The sequence below is a fragment of the Bicyclus anynana genome, chromosome 17 (assembly GCF_947172395.1).
Source record: "Bicyclus anynana chromosome 17, ilBicAnyn1.1, whole genome shotgun sequence".
NCBI classification, from domain to species: domain Eukaryota; kingdom Metazoa; phylum Arthropoda; class Insecta; order Lepidoptera; family Nymphalidae; genus Bicyclus; species Bicyclus anynana.
In genome coordinates, this window is record NC_069099.1 from 6,653,014 (window position 1) to 6,672,135 (window position 19,122).

The 19,122-nt window shown below is 36.6% G+C and overlaps 1 protein-coding gene across 2 annotated transcripts in view; it reads right to left on the reverse strand.

Moving 5' to 3' along the window:
* Positions 1-19,122, reverse strand: part of LOC112053629 (opioid-binding protein/cell adhesion molecule homolog) — a 116,105-nt gene that overhangs the window by 24,232 nt on the left and 72,751 nt on the right. For both annotated transcript variants that reach the window (XM_052886581.1, XM_052886580.1), the window contains exon 5: positions 7,524-7,731. In XM_052886581.1, coding sequence (XP_052742541.1) covers positions 7,524-7,731 — 208 coding nt within the window. The remainder of the gene's footprint in view (positions 1-7,523; positions 7,732-19,122) is intronic.

Sequence of the window (19,122 nt, forward strand, 5' to 3'; positions counted from 1 at the left end):
TGATTTGGACCCACGGGCTCTCAATTCAACGACTGAGATACCGGGACATTAGAGCCTTTAAGTCCGGTCCAAGTAACCCACATCTTCTTTCCTCCGTGGGACGAGAAAAACATCACTCGCAATAAGCGTATATGATTTATCATAGTTTCTAGTTATCTAATAAGAAATAACTGACAAATAAAGAATTTCTGGACTTTCTGTGTGAGTCTTTATTATTTCATCCAAATAGCCTCACAGTCTCAATTAGGTAGGTTAGGTTAGTTTAATAGGAAATAGCATACAGTGACCAGGTGGACTGGAACCCAGGACCTCTGGAGCTGGATTGAACATAAGTTCCGACACATCATTTTTCTCTTTGTGACGCGTGGGCCTGCGGCCTCCAAACCTGTGGGCCTGCGCGGTCGCACATCGTAACAACCTCACTTTCACATTTCTAATACAAGTGTGGTTTATTTTGGCTTAATATAAATTATTTTTGTGTAATATACAAATACCTGTATTTTAACTGATTCAAGAAGTTTATTATTGTATAAAGCAGGAAGTGGAATAAAGAATAACAAAAGTTTTCCAGTCTCCAGCGCACTAATTACTTTAAACTCATAATAATCAAGAAAACAAGGGAAAAATGTCGAAGAAAATTTCCTTTTTGTAAAACCTGAACATGAAAACTGTAAATCAATTTCAGATAATAGACTTTCCTATAGAAAGTTCTATCCGCCTCTCCCCGCGACACTATTCTTTAAAATTGCCAACAATTTTCTTCAAATAATTTATGTCCCGTCAGAAACACTCCGAAATCCATTTTACAGTACGTGTCATTTATTTAGGAAGAGCACAGTTCAACGCTGGAGAATAAACTCGGTGCATAAAAATATGGGTGCATTTTGTATCGAAAATATTGCACTGAGTGAGATAGCTTTGTAGGTAGGAGTAGGTTATATTGACGGCCTCCGTAGCGCAGTGGTATGCGCTGTCATAGGTACGATCCCCGCCTGAGCTGATTGAGGTTTTCTGAATTGGTCCCGGTTTGGCTGGTGGGAGGCTTCGGCCGTGGCTAGTTACCAACTTACCGGCAAAGGCAAAGACAGCGATTTAGCGTTCCGATACGATGTCGTATAGAAACCGAAAGGGGTGTGGATTTTATCCTAACAATTTAGCCCGCTTCCATCTTAGTTTGCATCATCGCTTAGAGAGATTGTAGTCAAGGGCTAACTTGTAAAGAAAAAAACTTTTTAACAAAAAATTCAACTGACTTCAAAAACACAAAAATAATCTGATCACTTTGAAGGCGCTGCCAAGCCAGTGACATATTAATTAAAGCCATTTCTGATAGAACCACGGGAAAGAACTGTCTGATAATCCTAAAACTTCATGATTTAAACGGCTTGAGTTTCTATTTCCGAAAACAATTTCTTAGATTTATTCTATACGTTAACGAATGCGTAAATGTATTTTTATGTTGTCTATAATTTTTCAAAGAGAAATAATTTATATTGGTATAAAAATCAATGCCACTTTTGGTTGTAATTTTAGAACTCAAGAAAGGGCTTACATAACCAAACCAAATGTTTAGGCTTTGTTCGGACTATTTAGTAAATGGCTTATGTGAAGTTTGCACAAAATCGGTTATCATTTATTACATTTTTTGTAACGAATGAATTCAGAAGTAGGGTAGGGGTAAGGTTGGGGTAGGGTTGGGGTAGGAGTAGGGTAGTATATGGCAGGGATAGGGAAGAAGTGCACAAAGTCAAAGCGAAGCTTGACCGGGTCCGCTAGTGTAATATAAAAGGTATATTCATCAGTAAATGAATTGCATTAGGAGTTAATGTTGAGCAAAGTTGCGAATATAAGCTAGTAGGTAATGTTTAATAGTTTAGCTTGAATTAATGAATCGTATATGGATTTAATGTTGTGGAATGGCAAGCATCGGACAGCGATTAATAGGTAGATTTCAGCGATCATCAATACAATGATTTACATTCATTGGAGCTTAACCCACCAGTGACGCATACGAGTATTAGTAGAGGAGCCAGGAATCCTAAATTTGCAGTTACTACTGCGTCATTGGAATCGATTAGATTTGGTAGATTGAAAGAATAAATGGTTATATACTTTTTTCGCTTTCAGCGGTGGGGAAAAAAACTACAGATTTTAAAGACAATTTTTATTACTTTGACTTACTAAAATCATCAGAAAACATTAGCGACGATTTAGGAGATTATCCCATTTAAAATAAGTAAAACAATAACCGCGCTCGTGGCTGGTTAACGGTAATATAAGGGTATTATTTTTTAACTTTGGAACCCTCTCATTCCATTACGTTACGCTCAAATCGTCAGATTTTCGAAATGCACACCATTTAGCTATCAACTCACCTACCGTATCTTAATCTGACGTGCTGCTTAATCTAAAGTTAGTTTTTTTTTTGGTTGCCTTAAACGTCCCATATAAACCCATCAATATTATGGGCTCATACTTGGTGGAGGTACTGAACAACGTACAAGGTATATTCCCTTATATCTGACGCGCTAACATAACTGCAAACATCTCCTCTTCGGTTTCCCTACTATATATTTAATATCTAACATTTTTGGAATTCTTATTTTTAAGCAAGATGTAGGTACCTACAATTTTGCGTAGTACATTTGTTTTTTAATGAGACTGCTAAAAGTACATACAGAAAAAAAGTTTAACTAGAAAATTATAATAAGGCCTGTTTTTTGGAAATAAAACACTTTTAAGTAAAAAATATTTTTTTTTCATTAGTTCAAACAACTATTTAAAAATAATTAGAAAGTATAAAATCAAAACAAGTAATTTTTAAACTCATGGTTCAACTAAATTGCACGGAAGGTAGTATTTTGGTATTTTGTAGAATAATAAATATAACTTAAAAACCCTGCAAAGTATGTCGTACAATTTATGGGACAATTTGTATAACGAGACATTTTTGCAAATCCTACTAATTACTAATATTATAAACACGAAAGTTTGCATGGATGTTTGGATGTTTATTACTCTAACGGCGCAACTCAGAACTGAACCGATTTAGCTGAAATTTGGAATGGCAATAGATTTTACTTTGGATTAGCACATAGGCTACTCTTCGTCCCAGAATAATCCATTGTTCCCGAGGGATTTGTGAAAAACTAAATTTCTCGCGGGCGAAGTAGAGGGCGTCCGCTAGTTGATTTACAATGAGTTCAAACCACTTTTTTCTTACTTGTTTTATGTGGATTGTACACTAAAACAAGTAAACATGAACATACGTACATGAATGATGTGTAAATATACGGAATAAATTATAATAAATACATCTTCCAGTGGCTTATATTACCGTTCTTTTAGTTCCGAGTAAAATAATATTTGTTTTGGCATATAAACAATGTTTGCTTTGGTAATTTCAAAGTAAATACAATTTCCTTTGAAAACCATACTTTCCTAATTTATGTACTTCTCTATGTTATCGCTAACATTAACAAAGTTTTGTTTATCTACCCTTATAGCTAAATACTAGCTGACGCCGCGCGGTTTCACCCGAGTAGTTCCCGTTCCCGTAAGAATACGGAGATAAAATATAGCTTATAGCCCTTCTCAATAAATGGGCTATCTAACGCTGAAAGAATTTTTCAAATCAGACAAGTAGTTCCTGAGATTAGCGCGTTCAATCAAACAAACAAACTCTTCGGCGTCAGATAGTTTATTTATAAGAAGGTGAAATGAAATAGCCCAGTGGATATGACCTCTGCCCCCGATTCCGGAGGGCGTGGGTTCGAATCCGGTCCGGGGCATGCACCTCCAACTTTTCAATTGTGTGCATTTTAAGAAATTAAATATCACGTGTCTCAATCGGTGAAGGAAAACATCGTGAGGAAACCCGCATACCAGAGAATTATCTTAATTCTCTGCGTGTGTGAAGTCTGCCAATCCGCATTGGGCCAGCGTGGTCGAGCTCAGCAGTGAGCCGAATATGGGTTGATGACGACGAAATGAAATAAATAATTACTTCGTATTGTTACTATTGACGGTAATGTTAATGATCGATATCTGCACATTAACGTGTTTTAAAAATACGTGAAAATATGGTATATAACACTGTTTTAACTGAGAAAAAAATCTCAATTTTTCAGGCCGTATAATCTGAATTGCACAAGTATTTGTAAATAACATAAACTGAGTCCTACAAAGTCAAAGCTGTGAACCACCGGATGTTAAAATGAAGCAAATTTGTATGCGTTTCATGGACATTACGTACAATATCCTGCAGCAAAATTGTCAATATGTACGTAATATTAATGCTCTGTCTGATTTAAGGGTCGGATGTGGGCTTAGGGAACGCGTTCTGATACTCGTGACTTGAAAGCGTAAGGGACAAGAGGCTTAAAAGATTAACCAGATCGCAAAATATAGAAGAAACATTTGTATTATGGACTACGAGCCTATGCTAGCCAGACGTACTTTATTTTATGAAGGCTAGTTGGTCAGCCTTTGTTCCTCCTATAGTACTATCCTACTTCCTACTAATATTATAAACGCGAAAGTTTGTATGGATGTTTGGATGTATGTTTGGATGTTTGTTAATCTTAAACGCCGCTACTACTGAAGCGATTTGGCTAAAATTTGGAATGGAAATGGGTATTACTCTAAAGTAACATATAGGCTACTTTTTATCCCGAAAAAATCCATGGTTTTCCGAGATTTGCAAAAACTGATGATTTTAATGATATGAATGTTTGTTACTCTTTCACGCCTCGACTACTAAACCGAATTAGCTGAAATTTGGTATTGAGATATATTATAGCATGGATTAACACATATGCTACTTTTTATCCCGGAAAAATCCATTGTTCCCGAGGGATTTGTGAAAAACTAAATTCCACGCGGACGAAGTCGCGGGCGTTCGCTAGTAGTTCCATAATCTAAGTACCAATTATAGAGTTTGGACTGACTTTGGAAGGTTTTTCTGGAAGGCAGGTTTAATGGATAGATGAATGAATGAAATACACTTTAATGTACATCAAAACTAAAATGATAACAAACAAGCAATTAACTTGAACATTAATGTACAATTTGTCGGCCTTATCGCACCAATCTAAACCATCCAGGTGTAAACAGTATTTTTTTTTATATTTTCCTGGAAATGATATGTGAAATTATCTCCTCAGTCAGGCACTAGTCACTTAGCTTCGTGGTAACCCTTTTTTAAAATATCGTTAGAGATACAACTATATAAATTTACAGCGAAAGATGGAGACATGATTCCTCATGATATCTTCTGGTTACTAGAGACATTCCGTATTTCCCGTAGATCATAGTGACAAACTATATTTTATACCTTCTAGGAAAAATAAAGGATCTGGAATCCCTTAAAACCTGCTTCGATTCAAAGCCATCGCAGTGCAAACTCCATAGAGTTTGGCTAGTGAAAGTAGAGACAGAAATCGCTCGCCAAATTAAAAGAAAATCGCAGTAAATTCTGAAAATTAAAGTACAAATATTGGAATAACTGAGTTTAATTCTTATTTATAGGTAGTAATGTATTTACAAACAAAACAAATAATTTAAACAAATTATGAAAACGCATGCTTTTTTACTTTGTATAAATATTTTTTTAATTGTATTAGTTATGGTAGGAGTATAGACTAACGTTCTTCATAAAATGAAGCATGTCTGGCTATCACAAGCTCTTGTTCTTATTCAATGACAAGTTAGCCCTTGACTGCGATATCACCTGCTACCCACTCAACATCCTATAAGCCCACATGCCTGCAGCGCTGACGGTTGCATGATGTCATGCACATCGCGACCAACACACAATCATTAACACACAATCAGTTCTCACGGAGTCCTGCTCTTAGCGCTGCATTCACTACTTGCACGGGCTAAAAGTTCTACCCATACTTCTGACGGTTTCTACGCGGCGTCGTAACGGATCCCTAAATCACTTGGCGGTACGTCTTTGCCTATAGGGTGGTAACTAGCCGCGCCCGAAGCATACCGCCAGACAAATTATGTTCAATTACGAAATGCTTGAGAAAATACACAGTTATTGGTATAATTATTCAACGCTCGAGATTAATTACGGAATTAATTCCTTGATTGAATTAAATGTACCAATTGGTAAGTACCTACGTATCGCTTGATTATCTACCTATATTTGGATTACAAGTATTTATAGGGAAGTTAACCTGACATTGTACCTAGACGGTGAGAAAAACTAAATAATAGGTTAGCTAGAGGGTTAAAAATTAGGTAATATTTGGGTACAAATCATGGCCTTCTTTCTTAGAAGAAATTCTTATAGATTGGTGGTGTTACTCCCTTTTCCTCGAAAAGCACATCAAACCGTCAGTTTTGGTTTATCACTAACGTCTGTAAGTGATGGTAACAGAGGCAATCATTATCATCCTTAGCCCACCAAACCACATTGGGGCAGCATCGTGGGTCTTTGTTTGGAGAGGCCCAGCCCTGCTGTGGGCCATAAAAATAAGCTGATGATAATCTTGAAGCAATATTCAAGGTAATAAGGTTAAGTATGACAACAAACAAGAACAGTAAAGCCAAAGTTGTGTGATCATATATATCCAAGTTTTGATCTCTTGTTTGATAGCTTCCGTTGAGTGAAGCTTACGACGTTTGCTTAGATATAAACAACACATATATGTACAATATACTTGTATAATTCGGGTTTTAAAAATAATATAATCGCCATAACTATACGACACCTACATTAGTTATTTGTTCAACAAGTGAGCAAAGTTCGAATTTGTTCGTCGAGTGCCGAGTTTGAATCCTGAACAAGCGAATATATTTTTTATTTATATTTTTTTTATTGAGAAAGAATAAGGAACTTAAGCTAACCTATCCTATTTTGCTCAATAAATCATTTATTCATTTATCCTAATAACTATACAAATCATGCCCACGTGGAATGGTGGCAAGAATACTGGCTGTATTTCTGCGCTGGACAGCCAGGCTGATCCTTTGCGCAAAAAATGAGCCAGCCCTTCTGTCACCAGTTGAGGCAACTAGCCGCGGTGAAATGATTCGGTAAAATTTTTTGGCACTGCGACTCCATGGCCCAAGGGTCTCCACGGCAATTATTTATATTGTATGTTTATGTATGTATTTAGTTTTAGATAATGTAAATACCATAAAAAACAACACTTGTAAAATGTAGTTATTCTCGCAATCAGTTATTCTACCGCAAAAAGTTGTGAGATCCATGTAATACCAAGTCGACTACCTTATTCTGTCCGTAATTATGGGATCTTCTGTTTCAAGTTATCACGTAATTAGCTAACCTAACAACATCTTACAGTGACCGTATCAATGTTAAAAATCTTTTATATTTTAAATAAATAGATTGACTTGGCCATCGCATGAATACACAATGTACTCGTATGTTACTATTAATATATATTATATATCCAATAACATCGCTTAGAGCATCATTGTTTAAAAATTTTAAATAAACGTGTCATTGTAAATTAAAAAAAAGAAGTTACTCGTAATTAACTTACCTAACACGTCAACGCATCCTATCTGTTTCTTCATAGTGCTAGTGTTGATCTGGCACATGTAGCACCCCCGATCCTCGACCTTCAGCGGCCGGATGTGGAGTTGCCAGGAGCCCGGCGAGTCGTTGGTCACGGCGTACCGGGTGCTGTGCGTCACCAGCTTTGTGTGCAGCGTCAGGATTGTCTGGTCATCTGCTCTTATCCACGCCACCTGACAACAATGCATTCCAATTCAAATTCGTATACATTCTCAGTCTAGTGCAATGGACTATCAATATCATTGTAATAGTCCATTGTAATCTATTTTCTCTAAACTAAGAACCAAAGTCACCGACATAGCTCAACGAGTTGCGAAGCTGAAGTGACATTGGGGTCCCAAAACAATAGAATCGCGACCCCGCGCTAGTAAGCGCAGTGTTGGTCGAGCCCCCACCAGGTGAACTGACGACATCAAGCGAGTCGCAGGGAGTAGATTGGATGCAGGCGGCTCAGTATCATGATGTTTGGAAGTCCCTACAAAAGGCCTATGTCCTGCAGAGGACGTCCATCGGCTGATATGATGATGATGATGATAAATCTATTTTCTTATACAACTTTAAATCTAAGAATTGAGGACTTTCCATACAAACTTTGAAACCTTCTTTCACCCCCTTCTATTTTTATTTTAGGGTCAAAAAGTACACTATGTTTTGCCCCAAGGTCCCATTTACCATTATACCAAAATTCATCTTGATCGGTTCAGCCGTTTAGCCGTGAAAATATAACAGACAGACAGATAGACAGACTTACTTTAGCATTAATAATATTAATATAGATACTAATATTATAAAGCTGAAGTTTGTTTGTTTGTTTGATTGAACGCGCTAATCTCAGGAACTACTGGTCCGATTGGAAAAATTCTTACAGTGTTAGATAGCCCATTTATCAAGGAAGGCTATATATTATCGCCGTATTCCTACGGGAACGGGAACTACGCGGGTAAAACCGCGCGGTGTCAGCTAGAATAAGATAAAATCCCCATGTACCCATAACACAGATTTTATTTTGCTTAATTTGTGACTAAGTAATGATGTGTGTATTGTGTATATTTATTTAATTTTAAAGTATTTCACTACATGGCCAGGCTTCCCTCCATATAGGAGAGGGGAGATGAAGTTTAGATCCACCACGCTGCTCCAATGCGAGATGGCGGGTTTTTCTCTCGGAATGAGATATTGACTCATCTTACTTCGTTGGAAGATAAAACATATTTATAATCTATTCATAACAATCTAAATATAAATCAAAAAGTTGTCAGGACAAAATTGCAAGAATTCTCATAACGTCAGAAGATCTTAGAATAATACTCATAAAACATCTTCACAGAATGTAACATCAAGCCTTACAAGAAGAAAATTTGCAAAAAGTCTATAATAAACCGATGGCTATTGTGCCAGGGGTCAGAAATCAAGTGAGATCGCATTATTTTAAATTTCGACGAGAGGGAATCCCTCGGAAAAAAGAAAATTACTTATTCTATTATGGCTCTTTTGTAGTACTTCCAGTTCAATTTAATAATATTGCAGAGGCTTTATACGCACGAATTCGCTATTGCCGAAATATGTAAATGGGCGTCAGGAGTCAGAAACATTTGGTAGCAAAGTTGGCCTTTCGTTAAAATACTGATATAGCGTTATCTATTACGTTACTTTGATAAAGTTTTGATGTTATTATAAATGTTGTGTGTACTACTCTTTTCATATTATAAAGTCGATTCTCACGTTTGTACCCATACGGCTATAAATAGGAACATGGATTTACGAAACGGTTGTCCTGGGTTCGATCCCCGGCTGGACCGATTGAGATTTTCTTAATTGGTTTTCTTTTTTTTTAAATTTGGCTGGTGGGAGGCTTCGTGGTTAGTTACCACCCTACCGACAAAGACGTACCGCCAAGCGATTTAGCGTTCCGGTACGATGTCGTGTAGAAACCGACAGGGATGTGGATGTTCATCCTCTTCCTAACAAGTTCCATCCCGCTTCCATCTTAGACTGCATCATCACTTACCATCAGGTGAGATTGTAGTCAAGGGCTAACTTGTAAATAATAAAAAAAAGTAAAGTGAACCTTAGTTAGTAGCGATTAGGTGCACATTGTTTTGAAAACAAATGAGATTTAAATCTTAATCCATTAATCCATGATATTAAATAATTATAGCCATTTTTCTGATTTTAGCATTAAATAGAGCTTCAAGAAGAAGATTTATGTTGAAGTATATGTATGTATATGTTTAAGTATAATAAAAAACATCATTGTTCAGGAGTTTCAACTGGACGAAGTCACGGGCGTCCGCTAGTATATTTTATGGGCAAAAGTTTGTGATATAGTTTATGTATTTTTGTTACTCCTTCATGTTAAAGCTATACTGAACTGATTTGACTAAGAGTGGAAATACATTTTTGTTTTGTCTATATCTTCCTATATATGGGTTTTTAATCCCAGAAAAATCTTTGGTTTTGTAAAACTATTTATAAAATTGTAATTTGTAAATGCAACTTAACCAATATTATAAAGTAAAAGTTCATGATATTTTAGTTTCTTTTTTCGTGATTGAACCAAAAAACATTCCAACGCGGACGCAGCTATGGTAAGTTACATTCATAGTACATAGTTACATTCATAGTAGGTAAGTTTAAAGTTATAATTACTTTCAATAATGATAATTAAAACTTTACACATCTAACAAAGTGTTTCGAGTATGTGTGATTGTCTCATAATATGTTATCTACCTAATCATCGGACCTGTTCTATAAAACAATACCTACCTAATGCTTCAACTACTTCTTATCATCATTGAATATCCATCGGTATTATGCTATTTATCATTGAATATTCATCCATATTATGTGTGAATAGTGCAGCGCCGGACCGAGGTAAATTTTAGAATGGAGCGAGATCCAATTATGGCGCCTTTCCTGTTTGCTCCTAACATTATATACTAGGGACGTTTGAAAAGTTCGTAGCCATACATACATACATTTTTAACCGACTTCAAAAAAAGGAGGAGGTTTCTCAGTTCGACCGTTCGATTTTGATTCGATTCAAGCCGTTTAAATCATAAAGATTTTAACTGGATTTTCAGACACTTCTTTCAGATACGGCTTCAATTAACACAGCACTAACTTGGTACCGCCTTCAAACTGATCAGAAGATAGCACATTATGATATAGTAGTATATCATAAAGTGCGCGGCCGAAGGCCGCGCGTTTTTTGCGCTTAGCTAAAATGCCCAGCCATAGTCACAGTCGGAAGCCCTATTACAAAACACCGGCCTAAGGCCGGTGCAGTATAAAGTTTGCGGCCGAAGGCCGCGCAATTTTTGCGCCTGGGTAAAATGCCCAGCCATAGTCACAGTCGGAAGCCCTATTACAAGCGCCCGGCTGAAGGCCGGTGTAGAATAAAGTTCGCGTTTTTGCTATATATCCGATCTTAATGAAACAAAGCCTATATGTTGCCGTGGACTATGCTTAATCTATTTGTGAAATCCGCATCAAAATCCGTCCAGTAGAACCAGAGAAAAGCGCGAACATTCAGACAAAAGGACAGACAGACAGACAGACAGACAGACAAGAAAATTAAAAAAAATGTTTTCGTAATCAATTGCTCATTTCTAATTGCCCTAACTTGATTTTAGTTAAATTTGGGCAAAGTACAGACACTCGATTTCTACTTTTTTATTATAGTATAGAAGATAGATAGATAGATTAACTTTTAGGAAGATAGCTGACACTATTGGCATCTCAACAGAAGGCAAACATCACATAATCGTCTTGGCTTCTTTGAGTTGAACAAATACGCGATCGACTGACGAATTTTCGCAACTGCTTGGAGTTGTTTGAGGCAGTTTGTATGTTTTGTGACCATGGTTAAAACCTGAGTATATTACTTTAACTCCAGAAACAAAAGTACAGTCTAAAAAGTGGACACGACCAGGATCCAATGTTCCAAAAAGGCAGAAGCGGTTTTGCGTGTTGCAAAAGTAATGGCCTTAGTTTTTTGAGATTCGCGGGATGTAATTACGGTGGATTACTAAAAAAAAGGCGTAAATATAAACTCTGCTTAATAGTGAAATCTGATGCGATGTTTCAGAGGTCAAATTAAAACATATTATGTGCGGGGGCTCAGTTATATAACAATCTGCCAAACTCCATTAAGGAGTTAAACAACATAAAAGCATTCAAGAAATCGATTAAATCCTACATCCTCACAAACTTGGACAAAATATTGAAAAAACAATGTAATTAAAATTTTGTTACAATAATGCATGCTGTCTGCAAAAATGACGATATGTTAACTCTAAGTTAAGTGAACAGTACGTTCTTTTTTTGGAGAAATAAATATCTTTATCTTTAAACCGAATTAAAGAAAAATGGCCATGATAATTGAGAAGAAAAGTTTTGTTTCATCAGGATAATTTGCGAGTTTCTGCTATGCTTTTAACAAACGTGTGAAACGTTTGTTTAAAGCATAGCAGAAATTCATCAGTATAATTTAGAATTCTTACCTTACCACCATATTCATATGATCTAGTCTCGTCTCGATCATCGACTTTTATCTATTTCTGAAGCTAGAAAAAGCACTTATCGAGTTATAAATTTTTATGAAAGTGGTTTATGCATTTTCTAAGAGTTTAAAGACAAAAATAGCTGGTATAGAAATGTTTCCAGGCCAACTAAATAAGTGTATTGAGCTCTAAATAAAGTTGAAAAATAAATTAACTAAAAAATTATAGCTTTGTAGTTTCCTGGTTTACTTAGGCTACGAACTTATGGAACGCGAAGATTTTGACCATACTCAGGCCAATTGAAAATCAGGCATAATACCGTCTCTCGATCACGTAGTGCCCGGGTGCAATCATCACCCTAGCGCCCCCTAGTACCTATAGAACCCGCGCGGCGAGTGGCGCTTGGGCGCCCCTGAGATCGCGGCACCCGGGTGTAACGCACCCCATGCACTACAGGTAAAGACTCTAGCTCACGTAGCGCCCGGGTGCAATCATCACCGTAGCGCCCCCTAGTACCTATAAAACCCGCGCGGCGAGTGGCGCTTGGGCGCCCCTGAGATCGCGACATCCGGGTGTAACGCACCCCCTGCACTATAAGTAAAGACTCTCTAGCTCACGCAGCGCCCGGGTGCAATCATCACCCTAGCGCCCTCTATTACCTGTATATACCCGGGTTAAAATCAACGCACTCCCTGCACCATAGGTAAAGAAAGACGCCTCTATTAGAAGTAAATTCGCGCACGTCGCGTTCATCTCTTCGCTTTAAATATAGACGATCGAAAAGAAATAAATTTCTTTTCGATCTTGTCTTTACCATTTGGGCGCCCCCTAGGATTTGGCGCCTGGAGCGACCGCTCCGTTCGCCGTATGGACGGTGCGGCCCTGGAATAGTGTATATGAAAAATTAAACGCAAGCTTATAAAAACGTTTAATTATGGTGTTTATGATTATTATGATGATTACCTCATAATTAATAAAAAAGCTTGGTGTTGAACTGCACTACACCATAATGTACTTAGTTCTAGATAACTTTATAAAATGTCTTTTTGACTGGCTCGGACCAAGGCGCTTTTGGAACTCTCGTATTTTATTTATCACCATGACATAAATTGACGTTCCAAAGTGCTTATAAAACTATGCCTAATTCAAATAAATGAATTCGATTTAATTATGAATAGGACATAATCAAACACAATGTCTACAGATATTAAAAATCCATACAGTATAACAAAACCATTATAATTTTGCCGCTTTTTAATCTAATAACGTCGTCAAATATAAGCAGGAAGCCCTGCATAGAATTTTATCAAGAGCAAATCCACTTTGAATATTAAAACCCACATTTCCATGCTAAATAGAGATTATAATATCATTTTCCAGATTGAAATATACGATTCCCGTTAATACAGGCAAGAGATGATGCTCGTAAAGGCGATACGGCGTAGCTTGGCGCAGCTACTTGTAGTAAGAGAGCCGAAGAGGCAATTTTTGGAGTTACTCGAGCGACAGATGAACATATAATAATAATAATAATCGTTTATTCTCTATAAAACCGTATCATAATAGGTAAAAATAGCTTACCACTATAATTAATGGATGAGTAACAGGTATCTAAACTAAGAAAGAACTTGTATTATAGACACCTGTGCTCTTCCCTGCTTAAATGTATACCTTGCACGTTGTTGAGTACATCCACTAAGTATAAGCTCTTAATATTGTTGTTTACGTTTAGGGCATCCAAAAAAAACTTACTTCCGAAATATTCAATCAGCACCACTTTTAAGTATATCTTAAATATTATAGCTAAGATGTGTAAATTTCGAAAATCTGATGATTTTATCGTAACGTAAGTAAATAGGTGATTTCCAAAGCTACAAAATAAAACCCCTTGTATTTTTGTTCTCCACCTATGTACGCGGTTGTTTTTTTTTTGTTTTGAAGAAAATAATTCCTCAAATATTCGCTTATATTTTTTGACGATTTGAGTAAGCCAAAGTAATGAAAATTGTCTTTAAATTTAAATTTTTACACCACACCTGAATGCAAAAAATTAATAATACACACTGAATGTAAAATATGTATAATATAACTATTTATTCTTCCTATCATCTAACGTACCAAATCTAATGTAGTAGTAGTAATTGCAATTTTAGCATCCCTGGCTCCCGTACTATTGGGTTTTTGACTTTATTTCACAGACCTTCGCTAGCAATTTTCTACTTGTACCAGTATGTCGGTACTCTTGACATGATTTCACTGTTGCATATTAAAAGGGACTTCGTGTAAAATGCTAAATATAGTAGGACAATTTGAAATGCAAGTAGCCTGTTCTGTTAAGTATTTTATAAAGGCTACTTTTTTTTAGCTATTATTAATTACTAGCTGACGCCGCGCGGTTTTACTCGCGTGGTACCCGTTCCCGTAGGAATACGAGAATAATATAAACCGATAAATGGGCTATCTAACACTGAAAGAATTTATCAAATCGGACCAGTAGTTCCTGAGATTAGTGCGTTCAAACAAACAAACTCATCAGCTCTATAATATTGGTATAGAAGTATAGATAGCACATTAATACGGTAGCCAATTATGGAGTTGGGTCTGTGGTTGCTTTAAAACGTAACAGGATTTAAGGGTCTAGAGTCCAGACCCTCAGGAAGTATAAACGATTTTTTATTTCGGCATATCTTGAGAAGTCATGTCCCCCAATCATCATTTACTTAGCTTTAAAAAAAATCACCCTCACGACTTTGTTCAAATTTTTAATGTAAATACCAGACTCATACTAGATTACAACTTTCTAATAGTAAGAGTATCTGCGTTAAACCTCGGACAGACGGACGGACAGACAGACGGACATGGCGAAACTATAAGGGACTATAACTATAATTATTGTGGACTACGGAACCCTAAAACACCGCATAATGTCTCTTAAAATGACGTATGTCTGGCTATCGTAGGCTCTCTTCCAAGACTAAAAATAAATTTATAGTTTTATATTTGTACTAAGTATTATTATAGCCGTTATTAAATTAAATACTGAACCAAAAGGAGTAGGTAATTTTGGACCGAAAACTTTGCCGTCAACTTCAATTTACTCTCAGTTCGAGCCGTAATCAGCCAAGCGGATAATTCTTTTGCTTTTTGAAGCGTTATCTTTTATTAAATTTAACTCGAAAATCAGTTTAAACCTAAGTCCGAAATAAGTCCTACCTTCATTAAGAAGTTTTTGCATTGCTGTTATTTAGTTTCCGTAAAACTTGAAAGCGAATTGAACTGTTTTGATTTTGAACTAGTTTTATTTCCCTTTAATAAGAAAAAAAAACATTTGGAGTCTTCTCGTATATAATAACTGAAAAATAATAAGCAAAAAATTTAAATTTTAAGAAGTATTTCTTGCTTTTATTTGATCTCACTATAACTACTATAAAATATTTAGTTTCTTTTTTTCATCATCATCATCATCATCATATCAGCCGATGGACGTCCACTGCAGGACATAGGCCTTTTGTAAGGACTTCCAAACATCACGATACTGAGCCACCTGCATCCAGCGAATCCCTGCGACTCGCTTGATATCGTCAGTCCACCTGGTAGGGGGTCGGCCAACACTGCGCTTACTAGTGCGGGGTCGCCATTCTAGCACTTTGGGACCCCAACGTCCATCGGCTCTTCGAACTATGTGCCCCGCCCATTGCCACTTCAGCTTCGCAACTCGTTGAGCTATGTCGGTGACTTTGGTTCTTCTGCGTATCTCCTCATTTCTGATTCGATCACGCAGAGATACTCCTAACATAGCTCGCCCGCTGTGTGACTCTGAGCCTTCTTATGAGGCCCATAGTTAGCGACCAAGTCTCGGAACCATATGTCATCACTGGCAACACGCACTGTTCGAAGACTTTTGTCTTCAGGCACTGAGGAATTTCGGACGAAAAGATGTCGCGAAGTTTCCCGATTGCAGCCCAGCCGAGTTGGATTCGACGGTTCACCTCTTTCTCGAAATTGGACCTACCTAACTGGATCATATGTCCTAGGTATACGTATTCGTCTACAATTTCGAGTGCAGCGTTCTCAACTATAACTGGGTGGAGCGATACATGAGCATTACACATTATTTTTGTTTTGGCCATGTTAATTTTTAGGCCCACCTGTTGAGAAACGCTGCTGAGCAGCGTTTCTTTTTTTAGCTTTAACAAAATTAGGAAGACAATAATAAAACGTCGAGATTGGTATTTTGTAAAAGAATTGCGACGCACGAAGTCCAGTTTTTTAGCTTCACGAGGTTAAATTACTTTGCCAAATAATTTACAAGAAACTTGATTTAAGTTGAAATCTGTTTGCGTTTCCAAAATGATAAGTAAGCAAAGAGTGTAAAGCTTTAATAAGGTAACGCCTTGGAATGCTAATAAATTTGCCACTTGGTTGGTCACAGGCGGCAGTAGATTGAAAGTAAATTGTTGCTGAGGGCCGAGTTTTCTCTTATATTTTGATTTGTACTTGGTTTTTTTTTTATTCTTTACAAGTTAGCCCTTGACTACAATCTCACCTGATGGTAAGTTATGATGCAATCTAAGATGTAAGTGAGCTGACTGCAAACGTGTTAGGAGGAGGATGAAAATCCTCACCCATTTCAGCTTCTACATGACATCGTACCGGAACACTAAATCGCTTGGCGGTACGTATTTGTCGTTAGGGTGGTAACTAGCCACGGCCAAAGCCTCCCACCTGCCAGGCTTATGCAAGGAAGCAAGCGCGTTTTATATTTAAGCCCTACTGACCATTCGATGAGATCAGAATCAAGTAAAAAAGCTTTATTGACTAGAATGGTTTGTAAGTTTTACTTAATAAAATCTATACTCTATACTAATATATAAAGCTGAAGAGTTTGTTTGTTTAGTTGATTGAACGCGCTAATCTCATGAACTACTGGACCGATTTGAAAAATTCTTTCAGTGTTAGATAGCCCATTTATCGAGGAAGGCTATAGGCTATATATTATCCCCGTTTTCTTACGGGAACGGGAACCACGCGGGTAAAACCACGCGGCGGCAGCTAGTAGGTATATCTACCTATTTATATTTGTTGGTAATTAACTTTATCATGACATTGCTCTTATAAAAACTGTAAACGCAAATAAAAAAAAACATAAAAGATAAATTCAAACAGTATTCCTATTCGCTGATTCGTTTATGAACATTTTAATAAAATATTTTTTAACAAGAGTGTACGAAATTCGTTTCATTTTCCATATCTGTATTTTCAGTAAAATTAATTGAAACCTATGCAAAGAAAGCAAAGGATAATAAGGCAACGCTTGAATCGCAAATGAATTTTCCACTCCGTCGATCACAGCTGAGTGCGAATTGACTTCGAGCTGACGCGGTACAAGTTTCCATCCTGGATCCTGGAGAGAATATAATTTGCATTATCTTGAAATAAATTAATTATCTATACTGATATTATAAAGCTAAAGACTTTGTTTATTTTTTTGTTTTTTTTTCAGTCTATTTACAAAAAAGCCAATTATGTATTCTGTGGTAATATTATAAAGAGGAAAGTTATATTTGTTTGTTTGCATTCATGATTAAAATAAACCACTCCTTTCCGTGATTGCGATCCAGAGCTATTTACATTGTGAAAAAATGTACCAAGAAATGCGTAAAAATATAGAAGTTCTATATTAGAAGTCTCAGTAAGCTATTATTACTAATTAGTAATTACCTACTTAATTAGAATAAAAGTTTAGAACAAACGAAAAAGTATAGACCGCATGATATATCAAAATCATGCGGTCATTGTATCGGATTCAAAAATACATTTCCTTTTCCATTTTTATAATTTCATTTCAAAAAGCGCTTCATTTTGAAGCACAATGTAAAACGATACAGCGCCGTCTGTTGGTAGGTTTATTTACCACAATTTTACATTATGTCTATATTTAAAATAATTTGACTGAATGAATAGGACTATCTTTAACAGTAGATATTCATCATTATCAACCCATATTCGGCTCACTGTTGAGCACTGTTGTTCATAGAGTCTCCTCTCAGAGGGGTTAGGCCAATAATCCACCACGCTGACCTAACGCGGATTGGCAGACTTAGCACACGTAGAAAATCAAGACAATTCTCAGGAATGCAGGTTCCCTCACGATGATTTTCCTTCACCATTTTGAGACACGTGATATTTTGATTCCTTAAAATGCACATAACTAAAAAGTTATGCCCCGGACCGGATTCAAACATACCGGCATCGGAGACAGAGGCTCTATATAGAGATTATAATATATCATTACATATCAAAGTTAAGACTAGGGAAACGTTGCTTATGAATAAGTTCTTCATCTTCTGTGTTTAAGATTAAGGGACAGACGGTGGACTTTGATAAATCAACAGCACCGGTTAAAAGAACGCTACCGGCCTTAGCCCAGTTTTTAGCTCCATCATTTAACGCTTTTACCTTTTTTTGTAAAAAAAGGGAAAATTATTCTGTTAGGCAGTATAATTTAAACGTTCATTTCGGAGATCGTCCTACTGATTTACAGCAGTTACCTCCTGTTGGGAAAAGGTTTGAGATTCATTTTAATGGAATGAAATTTAAAAAGTATTGTAAACTAGCGGACGCCCGCGACTTCGTCCATGTGAAATTCGCGTTTTCACCAATCCCGCGGGAACCATTGATTTTCCAGGGTTGTAAGTAGCCTTTGTTTTGCTTCAAGACCTATTTTAAATCTATATCGAATTTTATACGAATCGGATCAGTATTTTAGCCGTAAAAAGTTAACAGAGAGACAGACAGAAAGACATGCAGACATACAGGCAATTGGAAGTTATTTTCGATATTATAATAATAGGTATGGTTTAAAATCATTCATTACAAATATACATATACCCTCATCTGGTATTTATTGGGAATAAAAAATAAATGACAGATAATATTCACAGTGACATTGCAAATAGGTTGCCTAGTTAAATTGCAGCCTGACATATTTTTCATACAAAATCTAGGAAACCATAAACTAGATAAAAGGCAACCTAAACCTTTCATTTGAAATATTAG